The sequence below is a fragment of the Branchiostoma belcheri genome, unplaced genomic scaffold (genome assembly GCF_001625305.1).
Source record: "Branchiostoma belcheri isolate BF01 breed outbred unplaced genomic scaffold, Haploidv18h27 scaffold24, whole genome shotgun sequence".
In the NCBI taxonomy this organism is placed as follows: domain Eukaryota; kingdom Metazoa; phylum Chordata; class Leptocardii; order Amphioxiformes; family Branchiostomatidae; genus Branchiostoma; species Branchiostoma belcheri.
This window is the reverse complement of record NW_017803843.1, coordinates 593867-613096: the sequence shown is the minus strand read 5'-3', so window position 1 is coordinate 613096 and position 19230 is coordinate 593867. Positions and strand designations below refer to the sequence as shown.

General features: G+C 41.3%; 1 protein-coding gene across 1 annotated transcript; it reads left to right on the top strand.

Annotated features, from left to right (window-relative positions):
* Positions 1-323: 323 nt before the first annotated feature.
* On the top strand, positions 324-18947 carry LOC109471129 (STE20-like serine/threonine-protein kinase). Its single transcript, XM_019770354.1, is given in 19 exon segments — positions 324-817; positions 5165-5329; positions 6081-6129; positions 6485-6634; positions 6974-7046; positions 7366-7642; positions 8193-8318; positions 8624-8759; positions 8762-9606; positions 9926-10065; positions 10655-10778; positions 11207-11335; positions 11778-11921; positions 12203-12332; positions 12740-12864; positions 13247-13435; positions 16294-16419; positions 16851-16964; positions 17394-18947. Coding segments are annotated over 19 exon segments (3315 nt in total). The 5' UTR covers positions 324-664; the 3' UTR covers positions 17514-18947.
* Positions 18948-19230: the final 283 nt, after the last annotated feature.

The following is a 19230-nucleotide window of genomic DNA, read 5'->3' as shown; positions in this document are numbered from 1 at the left end:
GGCTGGTGGCGGCTGCCACTGGTACATACAACACAACACAGGACAAGTCAATACAATATACAGGACCTAACAACAAGTTACGAATATCAAAATAGCAAAACATAACAATTCATTATACAATATCAAAGACACAACATCATGGCTGGTCTCACTTTGTAGTGTAACCAATTTAATAAGTTTAACCAAAGAAGTCAATCCAAGGTGGCGCATTAATCCACCTAAGCCTAATGAAACAGGAAAACGCATCATCGTTACAACTTGGGATTTATTAGTATGTAAACAACTTGTTATGCTGAGGTTGGTTTGGACCCACGACTGAGGCGTGGCCAAAAAATTCCTTCTCGATGTCACGTGTCGGAAGACTATTATGGGTTGGAATATGACGTCACTCCTGAGGTGTGGTAGTATTTTCAAAATGGAGGATCACTGTGCTGGGAACTTCGGTTGACTGCGGGTTTTCTTTGTCCCAATCGCCGTCTGAGGCCTGCTTGAAGTTGATGTAACTGTGGGACCTTGATCCCATACGTTTTCTCTTTGACTGGGGCATTATCTACCAAATTTGAGGCTCGTAGTGTTCCAAACTGCGTCATCAATTTGTTGACTTTGGAGTTGGCTCACAGATAGTTGCAAGTTTCTTCCCACAGCAAAGTGAAACTGTTACAACATGCCGCTCCTGGATTTCAAGAAGATCTTCAGCATCAGGCAGGAGCGGAAGAAACCCAAGTATTACCAGCATATCAGACGGGACGTGGACCCGAACGCGGTGTGGGAGACGATCGGGGAGCTCGGGGACGGGGCATTCGGCAAAGTGTACAAGGTAGGCACCGCCACACATGCCTGTGGTTAGGGTGGGCGATTTAGTTAGTACAGTAGTACCTATTCATATGGATCGTTGGTTATGACTGATTCTAACAGGACCTTTATAAAACCATAACACACAGCTGTTCTTGACAGTGCTCGGTCCGTATGGCTGGTAGTTATGAAGTGGGCCGTCCCGTTATACTTGACTGAGTAATCCGGTTATCCGCCAGCCCCCCTCCCCACCTCTGTTACTTCCTTCTCTTTTGTTCGATTGAAACCGTCTAAAACTAACGTTTATTCGCTGAACTCATTGACTCATTAAGATGTGTAACTCATGGAAATTTACGGAGCAGACCTTTTTCATTGATTTCACCGCGAACTTTTTATGTTTTGACAATATTACAGAACCATATCCTTATGTTCCTGTATATCAATTTTGAACCATAACATCCTTGAAAGGGATTTACCCTTTGAGAGGACTTACTGTAATAATCCGAAATTGTACCGTATTGCCAGTTGTGAAGTGGTGGGTAAGAGTGTGGCAGTAAACAAAATGTCCAGTCTTACCATGGCAGGTGTTACCATCTGTACATGTAACACTACACAGTACACAATCTAAATATAGACATGTGAAAGCAAACACAATGTTCTCACCATTAGAACAGGTGAGGGTTCTATTTCTTTAGCTGTCTTTCACATGAGGTATGACTAGAAATTTTTGGGTCCATTTGTGACATTTATATGTTTTGATACCTCATCATCCCGAAGACGGTATCAAGGTAAATTCCAGGACTGAATTCACTAGAAATATTCCATGTAACAGAATGGGCTCCTGTTCTGTTCCTAACACTGGCTCTCTGAATATGCAGCAGCACTTCCGATCTGGGCCGATTGTTCAGGGTGTTCACACCCTGTCGCAATCCCATTACCAAGCCTAATGGATGTCCGTCTGGCAGAATTGATGATTTGTCCCCCCTTGATTACAGTCCTATCGTGTAAGCATGGGGCATTTCATAAATATGTGACAGATTTAAGGGGAACGTAGCTACAATAATACCAACATTTATATTGGGTTGTGAAAGTGTTGACTCTTGTATAGGAAACAACTGCATCCTTTTTAGCTTACAAAATTGTGATTGCATAAAAGATTTTTTTTTTCAACAAAATCAAGTCAGCCATTTAGAGTGGTTACTATTGTCCACATCGGAAGGAGGAAATCTAATACAAATACAATTTTGGCAATGCAAATGAGGATTTAGGGTCTAAAATTGAAATCACAATGCCTGAGCTATTACAGCTAAGAGGTTGAAACAGGTGTACTGTTTAGGGTGTGTGGTGTTTTCCCTTGATTACTGGTTCTATTGTTAGTGCTATGAATAGCCAGTATGCTAATGCTATTGTTCTGCACTTCAATACCCTAATTGTAATTGATTGCAGTGAGGGGTAAGCTATGGGAAGAGAAAGTATTATTGAAGTCCTAGTAGTAGACTGTATGAGATAGACTGTAAAGTCAGGAAGAATTGGGATGTAAGTGGCTATTGAAAATGTTCTGACAAATTTCTCAGAACATATCATATGCTCTTTATTTCTATGCCAACTTTTCAACTTATCAAATTACAGTGAATTTTACCATTATTTTTCCCTTTCCAACAATGTTTTTAGTACTGCTACAATTTGTTACTTTCAACATTGTATAAATATATTATTTTTACTCTTTGAAGGTTGTTTTGACAACTTTCTCACTAGAAATTGATTTATCCATCTTAACACATTTGAAACAAGAGAACCAGGTTGTCCAATAATATAGTATCCCGCTACCAAATTCTACATGAATTCAAATATTACCATAGCCATCTGTGCTAAGGTAAAGTTGCTGTAGTCATGTCCAGTAGGTGTTTAAAATTGTTTGAGTTGCATATCATGACCATTCATTGTTGTTGGCATCACTCCCAGTATAGAACACTGGCATCTAATGCCTTCATACTTGCCTAGGTGGACCTGTTTGCTTGTCTGTTCGATTGTTATCCTTTTGGGCGGGTCACTTCTTCCTTTCTTTGGCACACTTTGGCTGGGGGCAATTTAACCTGTGCACACTGTCAATGATTAACTATGTGCTGGCTGCACTCATGTAGAAAAACAGTGCATTTGCCAGTATTTTTGTTACGATGCTTAATAATCCTTACTTTAAAGGAAGAAGCACTAGCTTTGTTTCAGATGAACGAGCCCTGAAGTAGCTCGGGAGGGTAAGGTTTTGGGAAAGTATGCGGAAATCCACCTTTGGACTTGAAATTGTTGTTGACATAGTTTCCATCCACAGCTTTTTGAGACTGCCTGATTTGGGTGTTTGTCCAGTTGTTGGGCGGTGTTACCATCAACTTGTGGCCATTAAAGGGCAGGATTGTACATAAAAATGGGAGGGAGCTCGAGGGGTCATGTCTTCTGGACATTGTGTTAGATTACTAGTATTTAGGCCTATAAATATAGAATACAACACGGTGTATTCCGTATCGCCCGAGGTACCAGCCCGACCGCGGGTCGGATCGCCCGACGGCCGAAGGCCGGAGGGAGATCCGATCCGCGGGAGGGCTGGGACCGAGGGTGATGCGGAATACACTGTGTTGTATTTTATTTATGTCATACCCACCCACGAAAACGGGCCTTTCAATGCGAAATGAGCAAAAATTTGGTATCACTAATCCCAAAAAACGCAACAACATCACTTCCAACGTCCGAATTTTGCATTCGAATTTTCGGAAGCGTTGCACGCGGTTAGGGCGAAACGCGTTCGAATCTTTCTATGGAACATTTGGAAGCCCCGGGCCGTACGCGTTAAGAACCCCCGGGCCGTACCGCTAGTTATCACACGGGCCGGAACACCCGTATCGAACGTAATCGCGGCCCAGGTAGGACATAAATAATGGTACAATGAATCTACACAGAGAATGTATTTGCAGGAGATGACTAATAAATATTGCTTGTTTGCCCAGTCTACTCCAGATATAGCCATATCATATGTCAAAACTCTTTTGTCAGTCTTGAACATTGAAGATTGGAACAGTGGTTTGTTATGTGGTAGGGTTTTAGAATATTGAGGAAAATTCTGTTGGAAACAACAATATGGGCTATAGCCTATAGACTCTATCAAAGATCTCCAGGGAATGTAGCCATTCAGATTCTCCTTTTCCTCAATAAGGGCCCATGACGGCCATTGTATTACAATTAACTTTGAGGGAACAGCTTGTTTCTCCATGTATTTATGCAAAAGATGTTTTTGTACATAACTGTAACTGTACTAATGTTTTGGTTCAGATTCACCATAGGGGACTTATATATGGATTTGTACATTATTTCTGACTGGGAAATTATAATTTGAAAAAACAATATTTAGTTGAAAATAAGGGCTTCTAGTGATGTTGACACATTGTTATTTTGACTTTTGTATCATAGCTGTTTTATATCACGACTCGTCAGCTAAAGCGTGCAATTAAGGCAAAGTTCTACCAGCAAGGGCAAAAGTTGAAAGTACATGGAGACCTTTGGATGTTTACAGGATGAAAAGTTGAAAGCTCTGACATAAGTTGAAGTGTTATCTGATTGATCGTGGGAATTTTACTGCCTGTCATGTTACAAGTTGTTTCATGTTTTCCTAGAAATTTTACTGAAACTGTCACAGTGTGTGAAAGAAGTGTTATTTGCAAGATACTAATATCCAGTATTGTAGCACTGTTATGTGTGGAAATATATCGAACAAATTGGCCACTGTATAATAGGCATAATCATACCTTACTTGAATTTACATAATCATAGCTTTGAATTGCAATAACATGTGGATTGTTCCATTTCACACTCTATTGAACTGGTAAGTCCACATATGCTGGGGAGGTCTGTGGTCAGTAAAACCAGGTCAGACCAGACATACAGTTCCAGGGTAGTGTTTCACCTGGATAGTCGTGCATTGTTTATGCACAAGCTGTCCTTAGGTTATTGCTGCTTTCCAATCTGGGTTTTAAATTAATGATTCACTAGAGATATGTATGTTGTTTGTTGAGTTGTTGGAAATGGTGAAAACAATAAGCACAACAGAACACTTCTGTTAACACCCCCTTTCATTTTCAACATTCAACTGCTGAGTGGTCAAATATTTGACAGGTTTCCAGAAGTTTCCTAGAAGTAGATGACATTTTTTCAATGTTTGTTATTTTTTAGTCTTCTGGATCATCCTTATGCATTGTATCATACTTTTACAAATCCCAATCATGAAGGGTCACACAAGTCCAATTTCGGTAGCTCAACGGACGGACAGTAAATGCTATCTAGTGGAAAAGGGTGGTAAAGTCTGACCATAGGTCCTTCTTTTCTACAGGTGAAACACAAGGAGAATGGAAACCTGGCTGCAGCCAAGATCATAGAAATCAAGAATGAGGAGGAGTTGGAGGATTATACCGTGGAGATCGACATCTTGTCGGAGTGCAGCCATCGCCACGTGGTCGCTTTGGATGACGCATACTTCCACGATGGGAAACTATGGGTACGACAGGCTTCTAGGATCTGTTTAGCACCTCGGCAGAACGTACTGCACCTGTGTGAAACCCGTAATGTATTGTGCATAGCACTTTGGCAGAACGTCTCATATGAAGGTCGTATTTGCTCATATAAGGTTAACATCCCGTCTGTAGTTTTCAAATGTTATGTCAGAAAAGATGTCGTCTGCAACAGGCAAAAATTCTGATGCAATGTTGACCAAACATCCAATGAAAGCAATGAAAAATCAGGGTTTCGTTCTGCTAACTTGCTGATCTGTTTACATATATTGCTGCAAATGCAGAAACTTTCACAGTGGTTTTGCTTCCTGTTGTTTGATGTTTGCATTTGAAACAATCCTGTTATACCATAGACTAACAAAAACACATATTCACAGTGTTTTGATTATAAAGTCCAAAAACTGAAGTTCCATACAACTGAGCTTTATTACATGTCAGTTTTAAAAAACATCTACTTCCTGAATTATATTTGCATGACCTTTGTCCTATGCAACAGTTGCAGCCATCCATAATTTATAATCAATATTTCTCATACTCAAAGAAATCGTCACCCTATGAACTGTGCTCTCCGAAGCATCCTTGCAAAATACTTCCAGAAACACTCTATTAAACCCTAATTGGCTGTAACGTCATTATCTGCAGTCTGTGTGACTGAAACATCTTACGACAATATGATTAGTATTGAGAACGTTTCAGTAGTCTGACTCATGTCTGGGATATTTATTCTTTTCTCTACAGATGATGATCGAGTTCTGTGCAGGCGGTGCCTTAGACGACATCATGCTAGGTAAGAAGCTCTTCGTAAATCTTGATTTACGTTTCTTAGGCTCCTGTAAAGCCAAGGGTGTGGGAGGAAAGTTGAAGCGTATTTACAGTTGAATTAGAAAGATTCTGTGGTTTTAAATGCTTTGTTTTGTGGAGGGAATAGCGATCTTCAGAACTCTGCTTTTAAAACACTACAGTGCCTCTCCATGAATGAAAGTTCAGCAGTCCATTACTGGTTTACATGCTAAAAGTTTACAATCTCAAGAGAACTTTGTGCTTGACAAAGGAGTCATCTTTGTCTACAGCTACTAAAACATTCAAGGATTGTTGTAGCTGCATCTGTTGGTTGAATTGATCCGTTTTCTCCCCTCCCCCAGAGTTGGACCACCCCCTGACGGAGCCTCAGATCCGTGTGATCTGCAGACAGATGCTGGAGGCGCTGGACTACCTGCACACTCACCACATCATCCACAGGGACCTGAAGGCTGGCAACGTACTACTCACACCTGAGGGAGATATCAAACTGGGTAGGTGCTGTTAGTTATCTGCCAAGTTAGGTTGTTATGGCTTTGTTGGCTGGTTAGGTAGTTTTAACAAGATATGTAGGGACTTAAAACTGATCAATGTACTGCTCGTGTCTGAAGGAAATATGAAAATTGGCTTGGTACAATTTCTTCTTGATTTGTTAGTTTTGATACAAACCTTATTGAACCTTTCATCTTGAAAAGAAATCATCCTATGGTAGTGTGTAAAAGATGGAAATAAAGTTAAGAACATGAAAAAACCTTATGAAATAAAGACTTGTACCAACACAGATGAACTTTCATACTATGAAAAAACCTTAACAATGTGATATTTTGTTCCAGCTGACTTTGGAGTGTCTGCAAAGAACAGCAACACAAGACAGAAGAGAGACACCTTTATTGGAACCCCCTACTGGTCAGTATAATGGTACACCATTGGAAGAGATAATTTGGCCCTTTTTCACTTTTCACAACTTCTTAGCACTTCTTATGCCTACATGACAGTTTTTTTTGCGGTAACCTCTTCACCACAAATTCATGTCACCACAAATATGGCTTTCTTGTATGACTACTGTACTACAGGATTGTTTAAACCGCAAATTTGAATTTATATTGCCACTGTTGAATCAAATTCATTTACAACAGTATAATAGACAGATTCTTCTTACCTAAAGGTTTATTAAATTATGTTTTTTCATTATCTTGAAGATTCTTAAAACCATTTTCCTGTGTAGGATGGCCCCAGAGGTGGTGTTGTGTGAGACAGTGAAGGACACCCCGTACGACTGTAAGGCTGACATCTGGTCCCTCGGCATCACGCTGATCGAGTTTGCCCAGATGGAGCCGCCCAACCACGAGATGCACCCCATGAGGGTCCTCATCAAGATCTCCAAGTCGGAGCCTCCGCAGCTGGAGGATCCGGGCCGCTGGTCACGAGAGTTCGCCGACTTCCTCAAACAGTGCCTGCAGAAGATCCCTGAAGGAAGGCCGTCTGCTAGAGAGTTGCTCACGGTAGGAAAAATTACTTACTTCAGCTTTTGGTATGACTTGGATCAAACTCATGACATACCAAATGCAAAACAAACACTCCACCCAGTTGGCCATCGTACCTGTTTGATGTACAGTCAAACTTCCAGAAAATGACCATCAGCCAAAGATGACCATTCTTTTCCAGCCCAAATTTTCCCGTCACAGGCCACAAGCATTAAGCATTGTGCACAAGATCCCTTAAGGAAGGCTGTCTGCTAGAGTTACTCAAGGTAGGGAAAATAGCCTGCCAGCTGGAAGAAGCCAAGCTTTTTGATGTGTAAAATTTGGAAAAAAGTTTAATCATTTACTATTTTACTTTTAAGGGGGAAATTTCCCTTTTTTTACACAAAGATAGGCAAATGCTATCTACAATACCCATCTTCCAGAAAATTGGAAACTGATGAATGCCTCTTTTTGTTGTGGTTTAGTTCTGTCCTCTTAGTTGTATTGAGCAGTGAGTAAGTCACCGGTGATTGATGAAGAAAGAAGTCTCTTTTGTTGGTATTGATTGTAATGTGATGTTTTCCTACAGCATCCATTCGTGAGGACGGCAGAAGAGAAGAAGCCTATCCGTGACCTGGTGGCGGAGGCGAAGGCAGAGGTGGTGGAGGAAGTAGTAGAGGGAGAGAATGATGAAGAGGAAGAGGAACCAACAACGGTAACTTGATCATTGTGCTGTAAAATTTCAAAGAGGAATGAAAATTACTTGAGAAACTGAAAGTAGATTAAGACAGGTTTTCAAAATAAGAAATGCAGAATGGGAAGCTATTTTAGTATTTATTGAGTTCATTGTCATTATTATAACGCTTGGCTTGTTCAAATAAAATCGAAATGACCCCAAGAATAGTTAAAAGAATAGGTTCTAACTTACAGATGTCAACAATCCATTCCCCTGCCGTAGCATGCTTAGATGGTGTTGCATTATCTGGAGCAATGTCTAACAGTGCCTGTTTCCTTCTCTAGCCACGAGACTTAAACAAGAGTCGCGAGAGTCTCCAGAGCACGGATAGCAAGAACTCGGATGAAGCGGCAGTGGGAGCTACAGAGAAGCCACTTGAAGAGATCACAGAGGAGCCAGGGCCGGTCAAGAGAAAGGCCCCCGCCCCCCTCCTCCTGTACAGGAGGTCGTGAAGCAGGCGGACGAAGACAAGTCTTCAGATGAAGGCATTGGGACCAACGGCAGCACCGAGAAACTGCCTGATATCGGTTCAGAGATAGCGCTACCGAGCGTGAACGAGACGCTTGTAGAGGAACGAGAAGGGTCAGAATCTTCCGACGCCGTTCTGGCACCACCTGAAGCATTCCGCGATGAAAGCAAGGCACCTGGCTCGCCGAGCAAGGAATCCATCGATGAGCAAACTATAGATTTCTCGCCAGAATATTCCGACGTAGACGAACTGAAAGACAGTTCGGCGAGTGTGGCAATGGACATTGTGAATGGACTGCTGGAAATTGTACACACAGAGACACAGAAGCAAGAGGGGAACGAAGCCGAGGTTAGGGAGGACATTGGAGAAAGGGCTGCAGAACCAGAGAGCGAAAAAGATTCAGTAACTGTCGGTGTCCTTGAGGAAGATGCCTTACCAAAGCCACCCAGTGTTGAAAACGATCGTTCCGAAACCAAAGACAGTCAGTCCAGAACTGAACATTTCGAGGATGACGTTGAGGAAAGTGCTTCAGCAGAGATAGTTGTGATATTTCCTGATGAGAAAGTTCAGCGGCTAGGGAATGATCAAGGGGAGTCCCAGGATTCTCCCCACAGTGTGCCTCTGCCCTTGTCAGGAGTACTGGAGCCACAAGAGGTACCCACCAGGCACAGAAGACAGGGCTCCGGGGACGCCAAGTCAGAGAACTCAGCTGACAGTGGCAGCATTCACACCATGGATAACGAGGTTCCTGAAGCCAAAGTCGAGCCATCAAAGAAAAGAAAAGGGTCAGACGGACTGGTGAGTGAAAAACTCTGTGGGAGGATGGAAGTGTAATGTGAATTAGGGCATCCAATTTAGCACCAGGTTATAGATGCAAAAGGACAAATTTGTTTACCTGTACTTCTGCATGCAACAGTCTTCTCTTCACCTTATTAATGTCACCATTTTTCTCAGTGTAGACATTGTGTTTGGCTAGAGCTAACTGGTCCATGTTCACAAAATATACACACAATTAACAATTGAGCGGTTAAATTGGTATTTATCCAGTTATTGGTCAAGGACATTAATTCCCACAAGAAAGGCCAGAAGATGACATAAAGTTGTTTTTCCTGACCAGGATCTGGAAGAGAAGAGCAGGAGGAAGAAAACCATCAAGAAGACACGTAAGATCGAGATTGACGGGCGCGTGGTGACCCAGACTCAGGTCAAGGAGGTGTACGATGATGACAAGGACAAGAAAGTGGAGCAGTTACTGAGGTGAGTGTTTTCTCACTGTCCAATGCTATAAGTTACAACTTTTTAGACTTAAACAAAAACGAACAGATCTTAAAATCCAGTTGAAAGATACATGTATCAGACTTTTGGGGTTTTCAAGACTTCCAGGAAGTGTTTTGTTTTTATATATTCTCTTGGAATTGTCAAGGGACTTGTATGGTTTCTTGTGCATAACCAAACCTTCAGGCTTGACCTCTCTTTAAATCATGTATCATGTAATCACCTCCCACCCACTATGCAACCAAAGCAATTAGGACAGGCAGACAACTCAGAAACCCACAACCCCTCCCAACTCACAACCCCGCCCATAACAATATTTCCATAGTACCCAAGAGTAATCATCTACATGACAACCAGTATGACAGTCAGTGACTACAAATGTAAGTGACAGCTAGTCTTCCAGGAGAAAACAGAAGTACATAAAAGACATAGGATTGCTACATACAACTAGCATAAAATTACATGTAATTATTACATAGTAATAAGACATGTGTATCGTTGCATGTGGTTCATGTCTTAGAGTCTCTGGTGCTTTAAGATGACACTGAGACCCTTCCTTTCCTCCCCCCAGGAAGCAGGACCTGCGTGAGTTGAAGTTGATGCAGCGTCAGGAGCAGCGCAGTCAGCAGGAGCTGCACATCAAAATCCGACAGCAGGTCGACAACACCGAGAAAAGATTCGAACAGGAGATGACGGTAAGTCTGACGACTTCTACCCTCGCACTGCCAGTTCCAGTTCGTGTGCATTTTTGCACCCCAAAGTACTCCTTTGTACAGTTTGTAGTAACTCTTGCAGGTTTATGTTTGGAAGTGATTGGTTGTTATTTATCCTGATGAAGACGACAGTGGTGGTTGAAAATTTGTGTACCCTTTGTGTTGGAATAAAGTTCAACATGATCACTACCAACACAGGTGGACTTCCATGATTGCTTTTTCCTATCATACAAACTTAAATTAAAATTTCACATAGGAATCAAAGATGTTTGGTTTGGAAATGTTAACCATTAAAATCAAATGCCTGGACAAGAAGATTTTTGCCCATACATGTACATAAACTGTGTGCATTGTAAGTTGCATGTGTTTATGTTACATTAACAGATGTTATACATGTAACTCTCTCTCAGAACCTGACCCGGCGTTACGACACAGAGCTGGACACCCTGACCAAGCAGCAGAAACAGCACGTGGAGAAGCTGGAAGAGTCACAGACAACCGATGTCCGACTGGCCACCAAGAGAATACGCCAGGAGCAGGTAAGATGGTGGTGATTTTCCGTAAGTTTTCAAATATGATCCAGATTATAGCCCCAGAGTCAAGACCCTAGTGTCTATGGCCTAAGACCCTAGCCACTTCTGGGGATCAACTAGTGGTAAGGCCATAAAAATTCTGATGTTATGTCTGAATTTCAACCCCCCTGAAATGTTTTTATTAAGTAACTGGTCAAAATATTTGTCCCTTCCCCACAAGTAAATGGAGGCTGTTTTTTTTACAGTCCTGGTCATGATGTATTTCAGTTTTATATTGTTAAACTCTATTTGTTATCCAAAAAGAAAAAGAAAAATCCCTACCTACATGTAGCAACCCTATTTCTTTAGGACTAAAATTGGAAACACTACATTTGTTTTCCTAGGCCTAAATATAATACTGGTAAATACTGCTAACTTCAAGTGACTGAACAATGTGTTCCTACCATAGGAGAAGGAGTTGAGGAAGTTCCGTGAAGAGCTGAAGCTGGAACAGAAGGAGATGAAGCTGGATGTTGAGCGTCTGCCCAAGTCTGAACGCAAGGACGCCATGAGGAGGAGGAAGGAGGAGCTAGAAATAAAACAGCAACAAAAGGTAACAATGTTTAGTTCTACCAGGTCACATGTTAAACAAACCTGCCCCGTTAAGGAAAGGGGCAAGTTACGTATGACACACGATCATAATATGATTGCAAACTGAATGCATCATTCAGGAAAGCCATACATGTCTAATGCAAAATTCAGTTGTCTTGTTACAGAAAAGTCTCTCTTAGATCCTTTTTGGTTGTTGATTCACAGCCAGACATCAAAATTATACAACGAACTACAACAAATGTAGCTGTGCCATTCTTAAGCCAAGTTTTTTTGTGTGTACAGGAGCAGGACTTTGTGTCTCGTCAGAACCAGGCCCTGGAGCTTGCCCTGAGGAAGATGACGGACCAGCACAGGCTGGAGCTGGCCAAGGTGGAGAGGGAGTTCCTGCAGCACAAACAGCAGCTGCTCAGGGGTGAGTACAGTCCAGATGTGTACTGGGCAGATAACACCATCATTCTCCAAAACTACTCTCCATCACTCCCATTTCCGAATATACAAAGAAATCAGGGTTGACCAGCACAAACTCTCAGAGAGCAGCTGGCAACAGTAAACAAACCCTACCTTAGACCTCAAGTTATCATGTATCCATCTGCTACTTTGAGTACCCCTTAGGGTGCAAACCCTTTCTGAATGACAGGAGGTCAAAATGTCAGACTCAGGAAATGTTGTGGACCTTCAAATGTCAGAATTTGACAGGGAGCCAGCTAGAATAAGTTGAAGCCCTAGATGAGTTATAATGCTAGCAGATTGGGAAAATGTAAAATGGCACTGTGTGCCACATGACTGGCCCACTTGCAATGGTGTCTCTTGTTCATCCAGCTCGTGAGGCGTCTGTGTGGGAACTTGAGGAGAAACACCTCCATGAGAGACACCAGGAGACCAAACAGCACCAGAAGGACCAGTTCTTCCTCCAGAGACAGCAGCTACTGAAGAGGCATGAGAAGGTGACAGCACTGGGCACTTATATCAACTTACAGTGGACAGTCAGGGACTGGCAGAGTCTTAGCCTGTAGAATGAGGACTTGCATTATTTTCTCAATCACGAGTTTCAATTCAAAGTACCCATTGGGAAAGAAAGTTTGCGTAAAATCAGTATCTATTTTATCAACATTTCTTTATGGCCATTTTCTATTTGTAGTAAGATGAATTGCATGTTCTGAAGCAGTATTGATGATACTGAGAACTTGCTTGAACATGTTTTTAAAAAAAAATGTTTGTGACTAATAAGAAAACTAAAGTGTTGCGTGTTTTCCAGCTAGGAATGCAAAACAAACTTTTTAATTTTCTAATTGCTCTTCTGATAGTTATTTTTCTGCTTTACTATAGGAAATAGAGCAGGTGAACAGAATAAATAATCGGGAACAGGATGAGCTGGTCAGGCGACACACCAGCGAGAAGAGACGTCTGCCCAAGATCCAGCGAAGCGAGGGGAAAGTCCGAGAGCAGATGTTCAAAAAGAGCCTGCGTATCAGCAGCATGAGCACGCCGCAACAGGACAAGGAGAAACTCAAACAGGTACACAGCAGGCAGGCTGAGTATGTTGTGTATATATGTACAATGTGTGTGTGTATGTGTATAACTGTATATATGTGGTAAAACTATGCAGTGTTTCCCCAAGCCATGTTTTTTTGTGTAACAGGTCGCAGTTAGTACTAGTGGTTTGCATGTTCACTCTGTGATTCACTAATAGAACACAAAACTCCTGAAATAAAATTCTGGGTAGAAAAGCTTTTTTTACAGCATCTTAACAGCTCCTTTCTAGACTTCTACGATGACACAAACACTTAAACTTCCAGTCTTCAAGAAAGTTTGCATTAGCAGTTAAAACATGTGCACTCATAACAGCAAAATCCTCAACTATAATCTTTCTAGATAAAAACCAACTGAAGCTTATAAAAGTGACAGTAGCCGCTTTACTGTAGCATGCAAACCAGTAGCTCTCCTCTAGTCTTTTGCCTTTTTCTTTTACCCATTGCCAGCTTCACCTGCCTGCTGACATGTAGCATAACTATACCCTCAGAACCCACAGGACTCTGTGTTCAAGAGGAGCTTGCGAGGAGTTGGTGGCATAGTCAATCAGGAGGAAAAACAGTTGATGAAGCAGGTTAGATGCTAGCTTGGTTAGCGCTGCCCGCTCTGCTTCCAGTCTATGGCATAGCCACGCTTTTCCCATCATGCAAAAATCAACCGATGAAAGACTTTGCAAAACACATCTGTTCAAGATTATTTAGTGTAACAGAAGAATGATCTGTTTAGAAAAAAAACAACTGCTAAAATACTATCAATTTGACATTTTGATTTTTGCTTTTTAAAAAAAAAGTGTCCTGAGTAAAATTAATGCTATCAATTTGGCATTCTAATTTTTGCCTTAAAAAAAAAGTGTCCTAAAATGAATGCTATCAATTTGGCATTTTGATTTTGCCTTGAAAAAATGTCTTAAAATTGATGCTATCAATTTGGCATTTTGATTTCTCGTTAAAAATGTTTAAAAAGTTTAAAAAGTTAAAAACAATCAAATAGTTGTGCTTGCACCAGAGGAAAACAAAGCTTCTTGTAGACTTAGATACAGCAAGGTACGATATACATGTATTTGGCAAGCTTCTAGATGGGTGACTAGGTGATCAGGTAATGTAGTAGACTGGATGCAGCCTGGGCTGGTAGATGTAGTGTCGGTGTGAACTCACCCACAGCTTACTGCATGGGACTGGACGGACTGCCGCCCTCCCACCAGACGGAGGCACACTGTCTCATCTTAACACTAACACCTGGGAGTAAGGTACTCCTGTAGAACTGTCCAACCTCACGGTGAAGCACTCCAGAACTCACAGAGCTGTGTGCACAACCTGTGTGTGTGCTGCAGGTGCAAGAAGACACCAACAGAAGTACTTTTTTCTGAAAACACATGTGCCAGCACTGGTGCACCAGACAAATTTTACACCACTCAGAATTTAGGAATTATAAATTCTGCTAAAAACTGTTCAGGAACATTTTCCTTTGTTTCTTAGAATTTACACTTCACAGGTGGAAACCTATATATAAACTGACGAAGATAGACATCAGAAATACCTGCACATGCACAGCTTCAATTTTGCACCTGCACAAGTAACATAAATGCATCCTCAAATCATAGATATTTCTGCACTGTGCACTACCCTGGGAGCTGCACAACAGTTGGACAGTTCTGCAGCATATTGCACCTACACTCGTAATATATGCATTCATCTATCTCGACCACTTTATATTGGACACCCCTGTTTTTCAGTGGTACGCTTCATCTCTCACCACATCTCTTGTCAGTTTTTGACTGTTCCACTGCCGAGCAGGGGTGCTTGCAGGATGCACAGTGGATCATTTCTTCCCCCCACCATCTCTAGGAATCCCCCTGTCGATTACACTCTTGGACCACGGAAACAGCCATCACATATCTCACTTTAAATAATCAACAAAACACAGATCCCACCCAAGTCATGTAGAAATTTCCACTGCATGCAAGCTTCTTTTTTTTTTTTTGCTCTTCCCATTTCTTCCTTTTCCAGTTGATTTGCAGCCAGAGTACTGTGGTGTAACCTTGTATGTCAATGTCTATGCCTACAGTAAAATCAGTCCTTTGATAGAAGTAGCCCATTGTAAATTGTCAGTCTTCACCAGGGTGTCTCTTCTAATTCCATAAGAAGATATTATCTGTAATGTATAGCCTGACCACCTGAGAGGATGAGATAGATTTCTGCACAGTTGTAACAGGTAGAATAGCAAGCTGGTACAAAGTAGTGTTGGTGTGTTTGAGCCATGTTTAACTGTGTCTAAGACAACAGACTTTGTGTTAGATTGCCAACAGCATTTTGTAGAAGGGTAAAAAGACACAAGCACATTATATTTGTGTCTTTCTCTCTGATGATTGCTTTTATAATTAATGGAGGTGATAGGGTGACATAGCTCTGTTTCAAGAGGTTCTGTTTCAAGGTACTTTCAAGGTATTTTCTAGGTACTAGGTAAGACCTGGATTATCTGGTAAATACTTAAGGGTTGGTGGATGTGAGGAGGGACTGGGAAAAAGAAATTTGGAGCCTGGGAGTCGGAATCAAAGTTGTCTACAGGCCCAATTATTTGGATAGGTACAAGTTTTGACACAGTTTCTAGGAAAATTATTGGGCTAGAAAGGAAGAAATTGACAGGACATACACATTGTAAGTATGGCTGCATTCGTGGATGTTGCTGATTTGCAAAGAAATTGTCAGTTGAATAGAGAATGATTGTGTGGTAAGAAATCCTGGCTATGCAAGCCTTTTTTGGAAAGGAAGTTCTCTTCCTTGGAAGCCCCCTGGTGCGGTATGATAGTACTGCAGGATAGTCAGCTCGAGTGTGTGTTGTTGTAGTTCCAGACACAGGAGACGAAGCGCATGAAAGCCGAGCAGCAGAGGCAGGAGCAGAAGCACAGCAAACAGCTGGAGGAACTGCGCTCCAGACACGACGTCACTATGCAGGAACTGCAGCAGATGCAGGTAAGCTATGTCTGGTCAGGCCAAGGTATATCATATCAGGAGTTCACATACATGTATATATACCGGCAGCACAGGGTTCAACTTTTTAGCTTGCAGTATCTGTAGACACGCAATGAAGGCAGACATCTAGGTGATGAGGTACCAACTTGAAGATAACAGTCAAGCAACTAGTCAAGCAACTAGAAAATGTGTTCAAATGTTTTAGGTACTCTGTAGCATCCACTGCCTTTCGTCAGTCACTGACTATCTGAAATGTCTGACAGTTTACTAGTAACGTTATATGTCATGCTGAGGTCACATTTCCAAACTGGGGCCCACCGGAGCTCCTTATGTAAACAAAAAGATAAACAATTCATATCAATGGGTGGCCTTAGCACTAGTAGGGCATGTGATGGACATCTGTCAGTAATTCACCCTCATTTTCCACGTAGAATGAGAAGCGGCACATGCTGATAGAGCACGAGACTCAGAAGCTGAAGGAAATTGACGAGCAGCACCAGCGTGAGCTACGTGAGTGGAGGGAGAAACTGAGGCCTCGCAAAAAGGTATGTGTGAGGGGGTGGGGTACTTGTGAGGGGTGTGGGTAGGCGTGTTATCCATCTAGAATACCTGGGCAAGGGGGGTCAATAAATCTTCACAATAATAATACTAATGTCTTGTCTGCAATGTTGGTATGGCAATAAACATTGAAGAATTCACAATACATGCTTGTCCATGTAATGCACATTGGCAGGACGAACAAACATTGAATAACAATACATGCATGTATAACATGGCCAGTCTCAAAGACCTGGCTCTAGATCTAGTGAGAACGATGAAGTGAGAGGAAAGCATCCACTTTTTCTGTAATGTGTGGGTTTAATAATGATGCACCAACAAATGTATTTGAAAGTTGTTAAGAAGACCTTTTTGTGCACAAACTCAAAGGTAAGACGTAGCTCTCTAAAAGATGTATGCTGTTTTCAATTCCACAGAAACTTGAGGATGAGTTTCAGCATCAACTTCAGGAGCAGGAACAGTTCTACTCCATGGGTCACATGAACAATGAGCCGGTCCCGTATGCCGTGATGTCAACCCCCACACTGTCCTACTGAAGTCCTGTGCTGTTGTTGAAGGCCATGCCAAAGTTTGGTTGTGTTCGATAAAAATGCACGTCAGCAGAACGTACTGTGCCTGCCTCAAACCATGGTTTCTGTTGGTTGGTTGGTTTGGTTGGTCAATGTCGCCTCAGAATTTTATCCATTGCATGAGATATTTTTTCTGACACAACATTTGAAAACTACTGATGCCGGATGGGATACCATTCTTAACTACGCGAACACAACCTCAAGCGATGAATTCTGTAGAAGTGCTATACACACTACGCTCCAGATTTCGCGCAGGTGCAGTATGTTCTGCTGACGCACATGTTTGTTACCATATGTAAAGTCATGTGAGATGCATACTATTCCAATGTGCACAGATAAAAATGCATGATTCAAGTACATCTGAAGTTGTAGCCTTCTTCCTATGCAAGGAGCCAGTTGGTCACACACATGGTTTTATATTACAACCTAATCCCCACCAGATGATGAGAAACTGACATGATATTGAACCTGGCCTCGTGCTTCACATGTCTGTAGCCAGAAAACCTTCAGATGTGCCTAAAAAAAATCACAAACATTTCCTGATTACCAGTCACAATGTACCCGTACATGTTCCTGAAATGTCTACCCATACCTCTTGTCAATTGTCTTGTATATTTAGTTTGAAGAGTCCTGATTTACTTACAAATGTATTACAGCTACTGATGCCTGGTGATAACATAAATGTAGTGTACAGTTGAGGTCTTTAAAGACTTCATCATCTGTTAATCGTCATGACTATATCGTTTTTATAGCAGCCTATATCCTAGATAGAAATATAACTGGCAAAGATGCTTTCAGACAGTTCCCGCAATATGTTACAAATGAAGTTTGATTTGGTTGGAACAGTCCAATAGAATGTGTTACACTCATGAAAGACAAGTTACTAGCAACCATTTGGGATCACAAAGGTGCTCAGCACAATAAGCTACGTGGGATGAATCTGAAAGCCACCTTTATACTCAACCTGGTAAGACTCAGTATCATTACATACCATCTTAACTATCCCACAAGTTTTACAACGGTGATAACAAGTCCTTAGATCAGTTGCTTTTACTGTATGTCGTACACCTTATAATGTCTTGACATGATACCCTATAAAATGTAACAGAACCAATAAAATAAAAACTCATGTATAACTCATGTATTAACTGCTAGTTTATCACATTCATTGATTGTTCTTCCCTTAGTTTTTAAAATAGTAGTTAAGTCTATCAATAACAAGTAGTTAACTAATTGGGCAGCAAGTATATATTAATATTCTTTAAATGTGTAAGAATTGGTTGTATACATACTTCACAAAGAGTATGACTTTTCAAAATGCTTGAATAGATGCTGCTGGATATGTACAATGTACATCTTGGTGCATTTTTATGTGATAATTATTATACTGGATTATTTTCATGTGCAGATTGTCCTCTTTTTTTAGTCATTTTCTCTGATTATTTACCATTTGTTTTCTCTAAAATAGAGTAAATCCTAATGATACTTAGTTGAAGAATGCATAAATTGAGAAATAGGATATCTTATCATACTGTATAATGAGATGAGTGTTATCATTTGTTCGTTACCAGTACATCCATTGTGCTACAATGCACAAATTTAGCAATTACCTGTGTCTGTATGTAAATATGGTGTTAATGGTCTTGATTATTTCAAGTACCAAAGAGATTACACTTGTGGTAAG